The 19127-nt window shown below is 44.7% G+C and overlaps 1 protein-coding gene across 3 annotated transcripts in view; it reads right to left on the bottom strand.

Annotated features, from left to right (window-relative positions):
* Nucleotides 1–19127, bottom strand: part of GLI2 (GLI family zinc finger 2) — a 459364-nt gene that overhangs the window by 126039 nt on the left and 314198 nt on the right. For all 3 annotated transcript variants that reach the window (XM_060261633.1, XM_060261634.1, XM_060261635.1), the window contains exon 3: nt 3020–3125. In XM_060261633.1, coding sequence (XP_060117616.1) covers nt 3020–3125 — 106 coding nt within the window. The remainder of the gene's footprint in view (nt 1–3019; nt 3126–19127) is intronic.

Below are 19127 nucleotides of genomic sequence, written 5' to 3'. Positions count from 1 at the left end.
AGTTATGACACAACATATTTTTCTTCTCATAGGCTGCCGCCAGATCAGCCTACTAACATCCTCTGGAGACAAGTTCTTCTTCTCCAAAAGTTTTATCATTATTGCAGTGTCAGTTGTTGACTGTCACAGATTGCCAAGGAAGCCTGAAACACATGGACTAATCTGGAAAAGCACAAGTGACTGTGAAACGTTAAAGAGGGCCTGCAAAAACAGCAACGCGATCCTTCTGTCCCGGCTTTGACTTAAGCAGAAGGAATTAGCAGAGCTGCATACACACCAAAATGCCAGTGGATTGTAGACAAAAATGTGGCATTTGGCACTGAGCACTTAAATTCAGCTTCCTAAGAGGCATAACTTTTTTTTAACAATATGCTTGAACAGGTGTAGCCAATGCCTACTGAAAAGAAGTCACATAAGTCGCTAAATGAGGCTTACTGTGGTCGAGGGCAGGACTTTCATGCCCTGCATACCTCCTTCTCTTTTCCCATGCTACCAAATCCAGAACAAATTAAGCAGAGTAGGAAGAAGAAGAAGAAGAAGAAGAAGAAGAAGAAGAAGAAGAAGAAGAAGAAGAAGAAGAAGAAAAAAAAGAAAAAGAAAAAGAAAAAGAAAAAGAAGAAGAAGAAGAATGAAGTGCATGGAATTAGATTTAATTATGCTAATTTGCTCATGGAATAATTTATCCAGGCCATGCAATTCAGCTGAGGCTGTCCTACACCATGTCATACCCATGTGGACATAGACGTCCAGCTGTTCTCAACAGATAATGTAGATGGCCTGGGTGAGGGATGTAAGTTCCTTTACAATGGAGCCCATACAGTCCTAGAAATAAAATCAGCCATAGCACTGTATGTACTCCACACTAAAAACTTCCTAATTCCTATAGATATTCCACCTCCCAATTCCTAAACCAGGCATTCTGTGCCAAGAACCGCTGAATGTCCATGTCCAAGCAGGAATCATGCGCAATGGGACAACCTTATAGCTGCACAATTTTATAGCACCTTACAGCAACACGGTTTCTGCTTCTGATACCTTCTTACGCTGAGATATCACTCTGCTCCCTCCTTCATGCAATGATACATCACTTCTCCATCTCCCTTAACCAAATCGCAGTCCCAACCTCTGTAGTTCAAAATCAAGCACTCTCTCCGCTATAACACACTGGATAATGTGTATGTATGTGTACATACACATTATCGGGAGAGCCAGTTTGGTGTAATGGTTAAGTGTGTGGACTCTTACCTGGGAGAACCGGGTTTGATTCCCCACTCCTCCACTTGCACCTGCTAGCATGGCCTTGGGTCAGCCATAGCTCTGGCAGAGGTTGTCCTTGAAAGGGCAGCTGCTTTGAGAGCCCTCTCCAGCCCCACCCACCTCACAGGTTGTCTGTTGTGGGGGAGGAAGGGAAAGGAGATTGTGAGCCGCTCTAAGACTCTTCGGAGTGGAGGGCGGGATAGAAATCCAATATCTTCATCTTCTTCTACTCGTGGAGGAGTAGGCTTGCTAGGGTTGCCAAATCCAATTTAAGAACTATCTGGGGACTTTGGGGGTGGAGCTAGGAGACTTTGGGGGTGGAGCCAGGAGACAAATTAGGGGTGGAGCCAAGATCAAGGCTGTAACAAGAATAACTGAACTCCAAAGGGAGTTCTGGCCATCACATTTAAAAGGACAGCACACCTTTTCAATGCTTTCCTTCCATAGGAAATAATGAAGGATAGGAGCACCTTCTTTTGGGGCTCGTAAAATTGGATCCCCTGGTCCAATCTTTTTGAAACTTGGGAAGTATTTTGAGGAGAGGTACTAGATGATATACTGAAAATTTGGTGCTTCTACCTCAAAAAACAGCCCCCCCCCCAGAGCCCCAGATACCCACGGATCAATTCTCCATGATTTTCTATGGGAATAATCTCCCTAGGGAATAATAGAGTTCCCAGCATACATTTCCCTCCCCTCCCCCCGCTTTCTGATGACTCTGAAGCGGCCTCCAAACTGGGGGATCCCCTGCCCCCACCTGGGGATTGGCAACCCTAAGGCTTGCCCCCGCCTTCATTATCAGCTGCTGAGGCGTCACCAAATATTGTCTTCAAATTTTGCCGCTCCCCATGACTACGAATTTATTTTATTAACAGAAAGATGATAGTATATGGCCAAGGACCGGCCTACCTGAGGGACCGTCTTTCCCCATATGAACCCCAGAGAGCACTGAGGTCAGCCGGGAAAAATATAATGACTATTCCTGGGCCGAAAGAGATCAAACTTCAGAACACCCAAGCACGGGCCTTTTCAGTCGCGGCCCCTGCCCTATGGAATCAGCTCCCTGAGGAGGTGCGGGCCCTGCGGAACCTTGATCAGTTCCGCAGGGCCTGCAAGACCACCCTCTTCAAACTAGCCTATACGGACTGCTGAATAAGGTTGTTAATTAAGGATCCGCCAACACGGTCCTATTTAAGGACCTATGTCATCGTGTAAACTGTAAACCGTGTAAACTGACAGAACTAGCGTCGAAAATGCCATCGTCACTGTCAGATTAAGCTATAAAATTTTAATTATATTGACTGGTTTTTAAATGATGTTAAATTTAAAGTTTTATATTTGTTAAATTTAAAGTTTATATTTATCATTGTATGTTTTATGAAATTCTGTTAGCCGCCCTGAGCCTGCCTAGGCGGGGAGGGCGGGATACAAATAAAATTTTATTATTATTGTTATTAGTATGCTAAATTCTGATTTAATTTTTGGATTTTTTAAAATTAATTTTTGTACTTGTTTTGTGGACTATGGGCAGCCTTGATTATTATCAGCACTGAAGGTTTTGACGCAGCTGAATGATGGTGCATAGATATTGTTGCGACTTTTGGAGCGTGACGGTTTTCATACATTCAGGTTGGCAAAATAAATGTTTTAAACGAATAAATAAACTTAATTCAGGGGGAAAAATAGCAGACTTTGATCAAATGAATGGGAAGGAAGGTGGCAACGACAACTACAGAACTGGAACAGGAGCTGCAAAACTTACCCATGAATAGCATGGATGGAATGAGGTTCATAGTGGTACCTTCCTTCCTGATGGCGCATGTCAATTGGCAAAGGAGCATGGAAGGCTGGGAAAATATGCTGGGGAACTGCGGAGAGAAAAAGAAGAGGAAAAACTTCAAAAAAAATATATTTTTTTAAAAAAGCAACCCGTTTCAAAGGCACTAAAGTTCTGTGTATTTCAGAGCAAGTGCAGAGTCAGACAAGGGGGTCTTCATGATATCAGCGCTATCGTACACCGGAGAAGGGGAATGAATAAATAATCAAAGTCATTGGGAGAAATCCTACATCTTCGACATAAAAGATCTCCAGCAGGGTTTTTTTGACAAAGACAAGCAACTCTTTGAACTCTGGGAGATTATAGGAAGTACCAAGGAACACTTGCCTCACGATGCAAATCAGACTAGACAGAGTTTGGCAGAGCCCAGGAACCGCAGAAGAAGCACCTTTCCCTAAGGTGGACAAACACACACCGAGCATAGAGCTTGGAAATATTTACATAAGGGTGGAAAAGCAAGCACAGAACAAATGTGAACTATGTATATAGTAAGGACTGACTGGAAAAGTTATGTGGCTGAGATTCTGAGAAAGGAGCCTAAATTGCCCCCACTTATCGTTTGTAAAGGTAAAAAATAGTCCCCTGCGCGAGCACCAGTCGTTCCTGACTCTGGGGTGACGTTGCTTTCACGTTTTCACGGCAGACTTTTTTATGGGGTGGTTTGCCATTGCCTGCCCCAGTCATCTATGCTTTCCCCCCAGCAAGCTGAGTACTCATTTTACTGACCTCAGAAGGATGGAAGGCTGAGTCAACCTCGAGCCAGCTACCTGAACCCAGCTTCAGCTGAGATCAAACTCAGGTTTGTGAGCAGAACTTAGGACTGCAGTACTGCAGCTTTACCACTCTGTGCCATGGGGCTCTTTGTCATCATTTGTACCCACTTTTTATTCATTTGAGAACCTTGCTTCACCTGCCGTCAAGTGGTCTCAAAGGACATCGAAGACCAATACCGATATATAAAAATCTTTAAACTTTAATATTTACTACAGCCCCTAAAAGTTGAGGGCTGCCAAACAAATGAAAAACGCATTCGTCTTCTCTGTTGAACAATAGTGATGATAACTGATTAACATTGCAAACCATCTTTTATACAGCTGTTGGGTAATTGTAGGCCACCTAATCGCTGTGTTGAGAGATGGAAGAGATTCAAAGTAGTCCTTTGCAAAGAGGTATGGAAGGCCGTGGAAATGGGTTCCATTGAGGTTCATGAGATGATATGCAAGTGTGACGGACTGCAAGCAGCAAGGAATCAAGAGGGCTTCTGGGTCACATGACTAAGAGCTGTGACATCAGACTGTTTAGAATTCTGAGGAATTAAAAAAGAAGAAGAAGTAGTGAGACTGTGAGTTGAGGGGGTTGGTCAGAGCGTTTAGACTTAGAGAGCAGATCTGTGAAGAAGCAGCCAGTTTGAGGGTTAACTGTTGCTAGAGACCAAATTCTGCTAATTACCTCTAGAGATAGACGGTAGTTAAATAAACGCAGCCTCAAACAGGAAAGCTCCTTGGTGTTAAAAGAGCCACACACACTTCTCAAAGCTTTTACCCGATTGAGAAAGACTAGGGCTGTGATCACATACACACTAAATAATGCACTTTCAATTCACTTTCCAACTGGATTTTACTGTGGTCCATTCCACATACACAGCTTACTTCTGATTTTCACTGTAGTCGAGTCGGTTGAGGTTTACTTCAAATGCTGTGCCCGTATTCTGCATATTTTTCTCTCTCTCTGATTTCTAGTGCCGTATATATTCTGCATACCAATGAGAAAACCCAGGTAGTGTTCTGGGGTTGGTTTCTCCTGATTGGTTAGTTTCACACTGGGCGTGCCTTTTGAAATAGGAGATTCTTCCAGCTGAATTCACTGTGGAGTCACCATTAGTGCCCCCCCTATCAAGGAGTTTGCTAGAGGGGGGGGGACACACTGGCAGGCACTGCTTTAAAAATTTAGTCAGTGTCATTGCTGACAACTTGGATGGAGGAGGCAGTTCAGTTGCAGCCTGAGTCCCCCCCCCCACATTGTTATTTAGAAATGAGATGACAAAAGGGGAAGATGTGATGTTGAGATGGAGCAGACTTAAAAAAAAAACCAATAGGCTGCTGCCGCCACAAAGTAGGTTCTGCAGCATTACTCTCACATTTGAAATGTTTGTGGTAAGAATCAATTTAAAAGGGAACCTTTTTTTTTTTCAAATACAAAATTGCCCAAAAGAGGAATTGAACTCCAAAACTGTGCATGCAATAGCTCAGCATCTTAACCAACCAAGCTAACTTGATGTTCCTGCAAATGAGTCAGGCAGGCAATTACTTTCCTAATCTCCTATTTCAAAATACATGCATAGTGTGAAACTGACCAATAAGAGCAGACCGATTAGCTTGCTGGAGGACCTGAAGGAAAAAATCTGAGGAAATGTTTCTGCTTTTAAAGGCTAAGAAGTATTAAAGAGAGTTGGATAAAATGGCTTAAAGATTTTGGCTATAATATTGAACTGAAGGAATGGGATGAAATTTGGCGACAGAATATACGTTTAACTAAATCAGCAATATATAAAGAAAACCTTTATAAGATGGCATGCCGACGGTACCTAACCCCTGCCCGATTGGCTAAGATCTACACGAATTACTCCAACAAATGCTGGAAATGTGGCTGAATAAAGGGCACTCTCTATCATATATGGTGGCAGTGTAGCTACGCAAAAAATTTTTGGGCCCAAATACATGATTGGTGTCAGAAAATTCTCAAATTAAACCTCCCTCATACCCCCGAATTATATCTATTGAGTATTGTTAAAGGGAAAATGTCTAAGACATCTAAGAAACTGTTGTTGCATATAATCACAGCAGCTAGATTGCTATATGCACAATATTGGAAGGTCCCTAAAATACCTGACAAAAATGAATTTTTACTTAAGGTTTTGGAAGCCGCAGAATTAGACATGTTAACTATGAGATTAAGGGGGGGTAACCTTCAGGATTGTAAAAAAGAAGTACTTTTCTCCCTTTCTCACAATACAAGAACTCGTGGGCATTCGATGAAATTGCTGAGCAGACAGGTTAAAACGGATAAAAGGAAGTACTTCTTCACCCAAAGGGTGATTAACATGTGGAATTCACTGCCACAGGAGGTGGTGGCGTCCACAAGCATAGCCACCTTCAAGAAGGGGTTAGATAAAAATATGGAGCAGAGGTCCATCAGTGGCTATTAGCCACAGTGTGTGTGTGTGTGTGTGTGTGTGTGTGTGTGTATATATATATATATATATATATATATATATATATATATATATATATATATATATATATATATTTGGCCGCTGTGTGACACAGAATGTTGGACTAGATGGGCCATTGGCCTGATCTAACATGGCTTCTCTTATGTTCTTATGTTCTTAAAAAGATCTGGGATCCACTGTATTTATGGATTAATAGTATGGGAATCGACACGAGAAATCTGAATTGGTGTTGTGCATTTACCCCTCCAGCTCAGGGGGATGGGTGAAAGATTTTGACTGTAATGATTGTTGATAGTATTTTTTCTTCTTTTTGTATATATGTGTTATACAATAAAAGCATATTTTACAGCAAAAAAATAAAATAAAATGAATAAAGGCTTAGAAGTGAATCGAGGAGGGGAAAATACTCCTCTGAAAAACCACTCTTGTAGACTGCAGAGATACAGTGGAGTGACAGCAGAATGCTAGGAAAAGGATGTGGGAGGAATTAAAAAATCTGCTGTTAGAGTGAGGTGAGTGCACAAGCGAATATGAAAGCAGGTTTTTGAAGCAACAGAGGTGGGAGGCAAGAGCCATAGTAAACACAAAAGCAGAAAGGGCCAGAGGGAACTGGCAAAATTCAGTTGGAAAGTGCACTGAAAGTGGATTGAAAACGCATTATTTAGTGTGTGTGATCGCAGTAGGGATGCCAATCCCCAGCTGGGGGCAGGAGATCCCCCTGTTTGGAGGCCTTCCCCTGCTTCAGGGTCATCCAAAAGCGGAGATGGGGGAGGAAATATCTGCTGGGCACTCAATTATACCCTATGGAGAGCAATTCCCATAGGGTATAATGGAGAATTGATCCACGGGTATCTGGGGATTTAAGGGAGTTATGTTTTGAGGTAGAGGAACCAATTTTTCAGCATAGCATCTGGTGACTCTCCTCAAAATACTCACTAAGTTTCAAAAAGATTGGACCAGGGGGTCCAATTCTATGAGCCCCCAAAGAAGGTGCCCCTATCCTTCATTATTCCAAATGGAGGGAAGGCATTTAAAAGATGCATGTTTCCTGTAGCCACGGGGGGGGGGGGGGGCTGGGGGGACACGGCCCCTCCATTCAGCTCCTCCTTAAAGCTCTGTGGCCCCTCCGTTGGGCAGAGACCGCAGGCAAACTGCCCCCCCGATCAGCTGATCAATGGGTAAAACTGCTGCAGGGGCTGCTGCCCCCTCCCCTTCTAGGGTTCCATGCCTGCCCCCCCCCAGCACCTCCTCCTCCCTCCCTTCTTCACACTTTTAAGGCCCAGGAAGGGGCAGTGAAGCACTGCTCCGGGCTCTTTAAAAGGCAACCCCCCCATCAGCTGATCGGTGGGAAACCAGCATAGAAGGCTGGCCGCTCCACTCCTATGCCCCTCTGGCATACCCACAATCAGCACTGGGGGCAAGGAGGGCTCCGCTTTTTCTGTGGTTGGCTTGCTGCTGCTGCCGCCAGTGCTGATCGTGAATGGCAGCGGCTGCGGCAGCGTTTTATGGCCCCCCCTAAAACTTTATCTGCTGGGGCCCCCCCTCCAAATTTTTCTGGCCACGGGCCTGATGGTCCCTTTAAATGTGATGGCCAGAACTCCCTTCAGAGTTCAGTCATGCTTGCCACACCCTTACTCCTGGCTCCACCCCCAAAGTCTCCTGGCTCCACCCCAAAGTCCCCAGATATTTCTTGAGCTGGACTTGGCAACCCTAGATCACGGCCCAGGAGTCAGGAAACGTTTGGCTAAAGGGCCTGGGTAGATACAAGGACAGTCTCATAGGTCAGGAGAAACTGAGATAACCTCATCGTTTATAGAGATTGCCTGTAAATCCAGACTAAGAGAGTTTTAGGAATGGCAGAAGTGGAAAAATATTGTGTGTTCTCAGAGCCACCAACAAAGAAGAAGAAGAAGATATTGGATTTATATCCCGCCCTCCACTCCGAAGAGTCTCAGAGGGGCTCACAATCTCCTTTACCTTCCTCCCCCACAACAGACACCCTGTGAGGTGGATGGGGCTGGAGAGGGCTCTCACAGCAGCTGCCCTTTCAAGGACAACCTCTGCCAGAGCTATGGCTGACCCAAGGCCATGCTAGCAGGTGCAAGTGGAGGAGAGGGGAATCAAACCCGGTTCTCCCAGATAAGAGTCCGCACACTTAACCAATACACCAAACTGGCACCAAAGTAACTCCATAACCTATACCAGTATAACATCTGCCTAGAGTAAATTAAAGTAAAGCATCTTGAACTAAAACAAAAGATTGCCCTTTGTAAATATCCGAACCCCGCCTGTGTTTGTGTGAATAAAGATCTATTCTGTTTGTTGTTCAAAAGCTGTGAATTTCTGAGGAGAATATGAACTAAAGACATCAAACCTTCTGAAACAGTGTCAGCCCAAAAAGTGTGTAAGCCAGCCTGAAAGAGTGTGCATTATCAACACATTTAAAAATAAAGTTTTGTTTTTATCTTGGCAGTACGCTATCACAAAGATATTTAGTTTCTTTCAGGGCTTTTTTTGAGCAGGAACACACAGGAATGCAATTCCGGCAAGCTTGGTGTCAGGGTGTGTGGCCTAATATGCAAATGAGTTCCTGCTGGGCTTTTTCTACAGAAAAGCCCTGTGTGAAACAATGGTGACATCAGGGGAGGTTGCCTAATATGCAAGTGAGTTCCTGCTGGCCTTTTTCTACAAAAAAAAAAAGTCCTTGTTTCATTTATTACAGCAGCAGTACAGTTGAATGAAGGGGGTGGGGGGGGGGTGAAGAAAGCAGATGTCACTGTAAAAAGGTAGTCAGAAAAATCAGACAAACACTGATCATGTTTTTAGTCAGGAAACAGTTAATGTCATAGTAAGTTTTAAGGGTTCCCAGCATTCTTCCTTAAATGGAATGAAAAGTTAGCACAATTTCAGGCATATAGTGGTTTACAGAGGGAAAAACTGCATAGGTGGGGCTGTCCCTGCCCAGGTCCAAGCCCAAACATAATATGGAAACAAACTGCAAATGATTTGCTGTTAGCATGAACAGGTGAATAGCTGGATCTCTCTGTGTTAGGGTTGCCGAATCCAATTTAAGAAATATCTGGGAACTTTGGGGGTGGAGCCTGGAGACTTTGGGGGTGGAGCCAGGAGACATTGAGGGCAGAGCGAGGAGCAAGGCTGTGACAAGCTTAATTGAACTCCAAAGGGAGTTCTGGCCATCACATCTAAAGGGACTACACACTTTTAAAATGCCTTCTCTCCTTTGGAAATAATGAAGGATAGGGGCACCTTCTTTTGGGGCTCTTAGAATTGGAACCCCCCCCCCCCGGGGTCCAATCTTTTTGAAACTTGGAGGGTGTTTTGTGGAGAGTCATTGGATGCCATTCTGCAAATTTTTCTATCTAAAAATACAGCCCCCCTGGGCCGCAGATACCCATAGATCAATTCTCCATTATACCCTATGGGAATCAGTCTCCATAGGTAATAATGCCCAGCAGACATTTCCTCCCCCCCCCCCCCATTTTCTGATGATCCTGAAGTGTGGAGAGGGCCTCCAAACTGGGGAATCCCCCGCCCCCACTTTGGGATTGGCAATCCTAACGACATCTGGGAAGGGACGTTGATTTGGAGATGCCAAATGCTAGCTAGATTGTATCTCTTTCTGGTCAGGACTGGAAAAGAAGGACTGACCTACCTGGATGTGGGCAGATAAATGTAATACATTTCTTGAACATGAGGAGAATGAGGTCCATTTTGTGGGTTCTTTCTGAAGGACCATGTTAGCTGAATCCATCTAGTTGACTGCCATTATCATGTGGAGCTAACAAAAGCCAGGACAAAGACCCAAGGTAATACCTGACTGATAGAACACTGTAACTTTTAAGAGTAAGTAGCCTAACCTAGAATAACAAGCCAAATTATATTTAGCAAAGGGACACAGGATTACGTGCATGCACCTTTACTTTGTAATCTCGCTTGACTGGCTGCTGTGCAGAGTATGTGTATACAATATAATCATTGTATAATTATATCACCTTTTATTGGTTATGAATTGAACTTCTATGAATTGTTTGCTGGTCTATGACTGTTATAAATAAATAATTAAACATGTGTGGGCATTTTCTTTTTAATTCATTGATTATTTTGAATTTTCAGAGTTGGTTCTCTGTAATCATGATAACCCCCACTCTCCTTGAACACATCATTAAAAGGTCCCAGGGGAAGGAAGAGGTCTGATCAACGGGTCACTATAGGGTTGCCAATCCCCAGGTGGGGGCAGGGGATCCCCCAGTTTGGAGACCCTCCCCTCGCTTCAGGGTCGTCAGAAAGCGGGGGGAGGGGAGGGAAATGTCTGCTGGGAACTCTATTATTCCCTATGGAGATTTGTTCCCATAGAAAATCATGGAGAATTGATCTGTGGGTATCAGGGGCTCGGGGGGGGGGGCTGTTTTTAGGGGTAGAGGCACCAAATTTTCCGTATAGCATCTAGTGCATCTCCCCAAAATAATCCCCAAGTTTCAAAAAGATTGGACCAGGGGGTCCAATTCTATGAGCCCCAAAAGAAGGTGCCCCTATCCTTCATTATTTCCTACGGAAGGAAGGCATTGAAAAGGTGTGCCGTCCCTTTAAATGTGATGGCCAGAACTCCCTTTGGAGTTCAATTATGGTTGTCACAGCCTTGATTTTGGCTCCACCCCTAATGTCTCCTGGCTCCACCCCAAAGTCTCCTGGCTTCACCCCCAAAGTCCCCAGATATTTTTTTAATTGGACTTGGCAACCCTAGGTCACTAGATCCCCATGTGCATGCAAGTGCAGCAAGCTGTTCCTGTGAAAGCTACTTGGATTGAAAGCAGAAGACACTGGCACTAGGTAGAGCCTGTAAATGGTAACGCAGACTGAGTGCTAGGAGTCTTGGCCATCTTAGCTGGGAACTTGCCAGATCTCAGAAACAAAGTAGAGTTGGAGACCACCAAGGAAGACCAGGGTTGTTATGCAAAGGCAAGCAATAGCAGACCAGCTGTTTGTCTTTTACCTTGAAAACTCTATGGGGTTGCCATAATTTGGCTGCAACTTGATAATAGATATATACAAAAGCCTGCTTCGGCGGGGAGGGTGGGATATAAATTCAATAAATAATAATAGTAAATAATGCAAAAAGGATCCTGTGAGGACTTGAGTGAGGCATTTTTTTTTCCTTTCCCCCACTAATTTCTCTTTCCTGAAAACTCGCATGGCCTCTTCCTTTTTCTGGTTTCTGGAGAGCCAGTTTGGTGTAGTGGTTAAGTGTGCGGACTCTTATCTGGGAGAACCGGGTTTGATTCCCCACTCCTCCACTTGCACCTGCTGGAAAGACCTTGGGCCAGCCATAGCTCTGGCTGCTGTGAGAGCCCTCTCCAGCCCCACCCACCTCACTGGGTGTCTGTTGTGAGGGAGGAAGGTAAAGGAGATTGTGAGCCTCTCTGAGACTCTTTGGAGTGGAGGGCGGGATATAAATCCAATATCTTCTTCTACCTCACAGGGTGTCTGTTGTGGGGGAGGAAGGGAAAGGAGATTGTGAGCCTCTCTGAGACTCTTTGGAGTGGAGGGCGGGATATAAATCCAATATCTTCTTCTTCCCACCCAACCTATATTTCTCTGTCCCTCTGTCGTCAGCTCCTCTCTGCCCCCCCAACAACATTTAGCTAGGAAAACTATGGCTCAGTAGTGTGGTACCAGTAACTGGGCCAGGCCTACTAGCATGATAGGGAACCTGCAAGGACTTACGGGGTGGCACCTCACTTCCCCCTGTGTCCCTGTCCCCACTCTATTTCCTCTTTCCCTCCTCCTGGCAACCTCCATATCCTCTCCTCTTTCTCTGCCTCATTCTCTCCTTCTCAACTATTCACCAACCTGCCTGTTATCTGCCTCCCATCTTCAGTTATATTTATTATTTATTTAATTCATTTATATTCCACCTTTCTCCGCACTGGGGACCAAAGCAGCTTACATTATTCTCCTCTCCTCTTTATTTACACAAAAACCTTGTGAGATAGGTTAGGGTGAAAGTATGTGACTAGTCCAAAATCACCCAGTGAGCTTCCACAGCAAGATTCAAACCTGGGTCTCCCAGACCCTACTGTGAAGCTCTAATTCAGGGCTGTCAAACTACCGGCCCATGGGCCACACATGACCTGCCCAGGGCTTCAATTTCCCCCCTCCCTCTTCTGTCCTCCCCCTTTGAAACTCTGAGGCTGCTGACAACGTTCCCAGCTCCTTCTTCCTCGTCTTTGCCCAATTCAGCCGGAAGCATTCCTGGGCTTGCAAAGCTGCAAAGTAAATGCAGAAAGGATTTTCCATTAAGGTTTCTGCACCCAGATAGACTGGTCTATCTCAGCCCAGAGCCCTTAATGGAAAATCCATTCCGTGTTTTCCTAGCAACTGTCTGTGCTGCAAATGTATTTCAATGGAGTGGAGCTAAAGCAGTTTCACTTTTGCAGTGTTAATGGCCAGTTGAAGCTCCTTGCAAATAAACAGTTGATGCTTTGAGCCAGCTTGTCTCTGCTGAATGGACCTGAGAACTGGTGCCTAGTGAGTACTCTAACCTTGGAACCCAAAGCCAAAGGGGTTACCAGGTCTGTGTTGGAAAATACTTGGAGACTTTGGAGGTGGATTTGGGAAAGGATGGGGTTTGGGGAGGGGTCAGCCTTAGCTCTCACAAGAGCTGTCCTTGAAACGGCAGCTTCTGTGAGAGTTCTCTTAGCCCCACCTACCTCAAAGGGTACAGCACTTTCCCAAGCTCACCTGACTCCCAGAGGGGTTCCTCACTTTTCTTTGAGTACATATGCTGCCATCAGCTAGTTGAATAGAGTGATCAAGCTAGCTTGGGCCATTCAGGTCACAGTGTGTATATGTATACACACACACACACACACACACACACACACACAGAGGTTGGCTCTGCAAACATTTCTAGTTATTGTTCTGGTTTTGTTAGGGTTGCCAAGTCCAATTCAAGAAACATCTGCGGACTTTGGGGGTGGAGCCAGGAGACTTTGGGGTGGAGCCAAGATCAAGGCTGTGACAAGCAGAATTGAACTCCAAAGGGAGTTCTGGCCATCACATTTAAAGGGACGGCACACCTTTTCAATTCCTTCCTTCCATAGGAAATAATGGATAGGGGCACCTTCTTTTGGGGCTCATAGAATTGGACCCCCTAATCCAATCATTTTGAAATTTGGGAGATATTTTGGGGATAGGCACTAGATGCTATACTGAAAATTTGGGGCCTCTACCCCAAAAAAACAGCCCCGCCAGAGCCCCAGATACCCATGGATCAATTCTCCATGATTTTCTTTGGGAATAAATCTCCATAGAGAATAATAGAGTTCCCAGCAGACGTTTCCCTCCCCTCCCCCTGCTTTCTGACGACCCTGAAGCGGGGGGAGGGCCTCCAAACCGGGGGATCCCCTGCCCCCATCTGGGGATTGGCAACCCTAGGTTTTGTACTTGTGGCATACTGCACTAGTCTGGACTATGGTAGTCTAACAATGGTGGCTCATCTCATCTGAAGGGATTTACCAGTGTCTTGCATTAGATTCCCACCCCGTTGACTTTGACGAAGGAGTAGCTTGACAAGAATGGAGATCATAAAAAACACAACAACTTAGTACTTCACATTTTTGTATTACGCGAAACATCCTTGAGTGTTTGGGCTGCGCACAAAGGAATATGTCTGTTCTGATTTGCACAGCAGAGAAGCATTTATTCTTTTAATACCACACGCCCATTTCAGTCATAATTATTTCCTCAGATGTAGCGGAAAGGACAAAAGAGACAAAATGGGAATTCTTCAGAACGCAGAACTAAATCGTCCTTACAGGAGTCCAGCTCCCCATCCCTAAAGAAATTACAGCTAGCAGTATGGGTTCCATTTGATTTTCCTTGGAGCTTGGGAACTTATTGCTCAGATCACAGTCCCAGAAAGCAAACTTCCTAAGACTATGTGGAAGAAGGATGTCTCTAGTCTCCCCCTATTTTAAGAGTGTCATCTGAATAATGATTTTGCTGTTTTAAGTGAGCTGGGAGACTGAATGAGGACAAGAAAAATATCTCGCCTGAAAGAAAACCTAAACTAATGTACCGTTAATAATGGACTGGGTGAATTTTCGGAGGAGATAATAGGGAAGGGTCAGAGAAGGTCTGAGACAAAGAGAAAAAGGGGGAAAACTGGGTCAGAGCAACATGATAGAGCAGATCCCATTGGTACGCCTATGGGATTCTCCACAGATGAAGTCACGATTACCACACAGAATATTAACTTGCTGGGAAAGCCATCTCTAGGACCCCCCACCCAAAACAGACTCAGAAGATACGGAGGGAAAGCACAGCACACAGCCAAACTTACAGTAGCTGTGACTTAACCTGCGATCAAAACTCCATTAGGGGGCTTAAATTTAATAGCATTTAGAGTAACGTGACTTATTTGAAGTCGTTTACAAAATACACCCAGTGCAGACGGTGTGCATTTGCTCTGAGGAAGGTAATTATGTGGTTACTAATTACACTTTGTCTGCACATTTTAAAGCCAGAGGTGAACGTGTAATTTGAGGTATATAAAAGTCTCATCCAAATTTTATTGCATTGCTTTGTAGAGATCTTCCCCCAACCTCCAACCCTGCCTACATCAGATTCTCCCCTCCCCCAGAAAAATAAAAGCCATAGCATCTACAACTTGTGGGCTAAAGAAATTTAAGTATCAACAAAATCAGTTTCTAGAATATATACGTGCCTCATTTTCAGGCTTTCTCTTAGTATTGTTGTGTGTGTGTGTGTGTGTTTGTGTGTGTGTGTATGTGCGAAAAACAAAAAGGCGGTTCAAAATAAACAAGTATCAGGTTCCCAATGAGAAAAACAGAAAGGCCATTTAAAATATGCTGTGCTAGATTTCTAGCTTGATTGTTTGCCATGCAAGAAGCGTGATTTACAATTAAATTTTCTGAGCTGGACAATGCACTTGTGATGTGGGGCTTAAAATGAATCCACACATATTTGACATTGCAGCATCATAACCATTCATCTTCTGGATTCTTCTGGCCACAATTACAATACAGCAATATCCAACAGCGTGTGGATCCTATCTTACTATGCTGCAAGTCAAAGTTTCCAGCTTTGCCATCCTAAACGGAGCCAGACCCTTGAACCAGACCAGGTAATTTACTGTGAGGTGCAATCATTTTGTAAACGGCACTTCTGAAACTGATCAAGCATAGGAATGGTTTTACTCTCCTCAACACAGGACAAGTTTATGAGATGTATACATTTTTTACTGTGCTAGGATTTGTGGGTTGTTTGTGTATGTGCAAAGAATGGTGGTCTTTATTTTATTAAAAGGTGAATTTGGAGGAAGATCTAATGGACACACACTGGTTGCGAGGTCCTGTTCTCTTTTGCTTACTATAGCTCAAACCCAGTTCCAGATTAAACCCTAGGCAGTCAAAATCTCAGGGGCCCCTTGCAAATTATCTCTGAGTCGGGGCGCCCGCCCAGCGACCCGCGGCCCCCACTGCAGCCTGCAGGTACCTTCTCAAGAGCCCCTTTGACAAAACTGTGCGGGAGAGGCAGAGAGAGGCAAACTTGGCAACGACACCAGCAGCAGCCGGCACCAGGTAAGTTGGGCAAACAGCTGCTCAGCTGCTGTCTGTGCAATGCAGGCTGGGAGGGCTGCAAGCAGGGGGAAATTGGAGGCGGGCGGTGAGCCGGCCCGGGGCCCCTAAAGGTGTGGGGGCCCATTGGCCAGTGCCTAGTCGGCCTAATTGTTAATCTGGCCCTGCTCAAGCCTATTGTCTTTTTAGCTGCTGCAGTGTTAGAGAGAGACTGAACCACAACTGTGGTTGTATCTGGGAAATGGGGCAGAACCATGCAGTGGTGTTTCCACCAGAGTATTTACAGAATATGTAAATCTAATCAGCAAGGACCTTTTGTTCTATAAGAGAACAGTGAGAGACAATTTATCTGGCAACTTTTTTTTTTTTGCATTGGTGTCCAGTACCAGCTGCTTCTGATGAAGACACAGGAAATACCAGTGTGTATAATGATGGAATAATGTTCTCATTAAACTGTTTCCAAACATCCCCCGTGGCTGGAGGTCAGTGATGCACCCTAATTCAGGACCCATTTATTACAAATTGAACTGTTATTACTCTCTTAAAACTTCATCTTATCTTTCAAACCTCTGGCTTTTATTCCCCAGCTGCATCTTTGGTGTACTGTGAAACCAGTAGCCAAGCAAGGGCCATAAAAACTTCCGTGGAGGTGCTGTGAAAAAGAGCTTTGGCTTACAGCTGCTTGAACATCTTCTGATAAAAGGCTCTGTTGAAAGACAGGATGTTATTGTTCTGCTAGAGGTTTTGGATACTTTTTCCTTATAAAGGAAAAATAATGTGAAAGAGTATAAAAACATCCACAAGTGTTGTTCTGCCCATTGTAGCCTAATCAACTAGAAAACTATGGTTGTTCAGTCACACAGTCGAGTCCGACTCTTTGAGACCCCATGGACAAAGTCACGCCAGGCCCTCCTGTCTTCCACCATCCTCTGAAGTCTGCTCAAATTTGTGTTTGTTACATCAGTAACGCTGTCCAGCCATCTCATCTTTTGCCGTCCCCTTCTTCTTTTGCCTTCTGTCTTTCCCAGCATCACGGTCTTCTCCATTGAGTGCTCCCTTCTCATTTGGTGGCCAAAGTATTTGAGCTTCAGCTTCAGCATCTGACCTTCCAGGGAACAGTCTGAGTTGATTTCCCTTAGGACTGACTGATTTGATCTTCTTGCAGTCCAAGGGACTCTCAAGATTCTTCTCTAGCACCACATCTCAAAAGCATCTATTCTTCTGAGCTCGGCCTTCCTTATGGTCCAGCTCTCGCAGCCATACATTACTACTGGGAATACCATCGCTTTGACTATACGGACTTTGTTGGCAGGGTGATATCTCTACTTTTTATTATGCTTTGGTGGCTTTTTAAAACCTCCAGGTATGGGAAACCTCTGGAAAAGATATTCCAAACAGCAGACATGGTTGCCAAAATGGGGGGGCAGTGTTGCAGACATAGTTTTACCACATAGTTTCCAACAATTCCTAGATCTACCCGTTATAAACTACATGGTTTTCTCCTGAAGTGACATCAACACACACAGTGACACATTTTCCCCCTATTTCCCTACACACGCACTGCTTGAAACATTGTTGAGCAACAAGAGCTCAGGGACATGAAGTTACCTTATACTGAGCCAGATCCTTGGTCCATCTAGGGGTGTGGTCACACTCACCATTAAATCCATCTGCAACGCGCCTCTATTATAATCCGCACAACCAATTTCCCAATCATACAACAGCCAGGCTCCCGTTCTATCTCGTGTGGGTCCCGTCGCTGGTAGATCAGAGCGCTCTACCGGACCTCGTTTCATGAGACGTCAATCCACATTAGCGTAGGCGCAGTGATGCCCACTATTGCGCTTTGCTTTTTTAAAAAAGAATTAATCAGCATTTCAGCACATGCGCGTTTGCACTGGCGTGTTCAATGTGCATTTCAAATTTACTTGATCGCTCCGTTTTTGCTAGTCCGTTGGCACAACTTTTCCAACACGAGCACTATGTGTGCAGAAAAAACCCCAGGAATTCAAATCAGTTCACATCTAGTTTCAAAAGTGAGTTTTGTTTCCGGACATAGGGGCAGGTAAACAATTTATCGGGCCAACATTCACTCGCTCATTCACTGGCGCAGTGATATCACTCGCAGGGGGCTTTGAGCGGGAAACGGTGGTGCGCTTCCGATGAGTCGCCAACGATGGAGAGTTCAAACAGAGAAATTCCGCTCAGGAACCGTCAGAAGAATTTTGTTCCGGATTTAGAGCAGTATCAAATTAGTCCGCGCCATAGTCGTCTCAACGCGGGACTCTAACGAGCTAACCACCATTCGCATATGTCAATATTATATCAATTTTATTTATATCCCGCCCTCCAAGCCGAAGCAGGCTCAGGGCGGCTAACAACACAATCAATACATTAGTTTACAAGGTATTTAAACAAGACTAATTAACACATGAATTAAAATTCTACTAAACTCTAAAATCAACAAAATTAATAAATTTAATATGCTGGTGCTATTATATAGATTTCATTAGCAGTTTCCCCCTTAGTCGGTGAAGGCCAATCGAAAAAGGGTGGTCTTGCAGGCCCTGCGGAACTGTTCAAATTCCCGCAGGGCCCACATATCCTCTGGAAGCTGGTTCCATAGGCGTGGAGCCATAACAGAGAAAGCCCGATCATGGGTGCTCTGAAGCTTTACCTCTCTCTGCCCAGGGATAGTTAGCAGGTTCTTCCCAGCTGACCTCAGCGCTCTCTGGGGTTCGTATGGGGAAAGACGGTCCCTAAGGTAGGCAGGTCCTCGGCCATATGCTGACGTTTGGACAACTGCTTAAAATCCGACATGCTTCCGGACTCCACTCATGCCAGTAGCAGGATTTTCTGAATGTCTGATCTCACCCTGGGTCTATCTAATTCTTTCCCCATACTTGTTCCATGAGATCCTGTAAGAGGAGATGCCAGGGTTTGGACCTGAAAGGCCTTCTGCATGCAAAGCACTGCTCTATCAGTGAGCCATAACAACAGCCTCTCCTTGAGAAAAAAAAGAATTATTTTTGCCATTCTATTGTTATTTGGTGTGGGAAAATAGTAACCTTTACGATGATGGGGCAATACTGTACACTAGTAGTTCACAATTTCACTTAGGGAGATATTACTGTTAGTGTTATCAGGCCCCTTCTCAACCAGTGGGGCATGGGGGACTTAC

This window comes from Heteronotia binoei, chromosome 21 (genome assembly GCF_032191835.1).
Source record: "Heteronotia binoei isolate CCM8104 ecotype False Entrance Well chromosome 21, APGP_CSIRO_Hbin_v1, whole genome shotgun sequence".
NCBI classification, from domain to species: Eukaryota; Metazoa; Chordata; class Lepidosauria; order Squamata; family Gekkonidae; genus Heteronotia; species Heteronotia binoei.
Note: the sequence above shows the minus strand (reverse complement) of the source record. Positions and strands in the feature narration are given on the sequence as shown.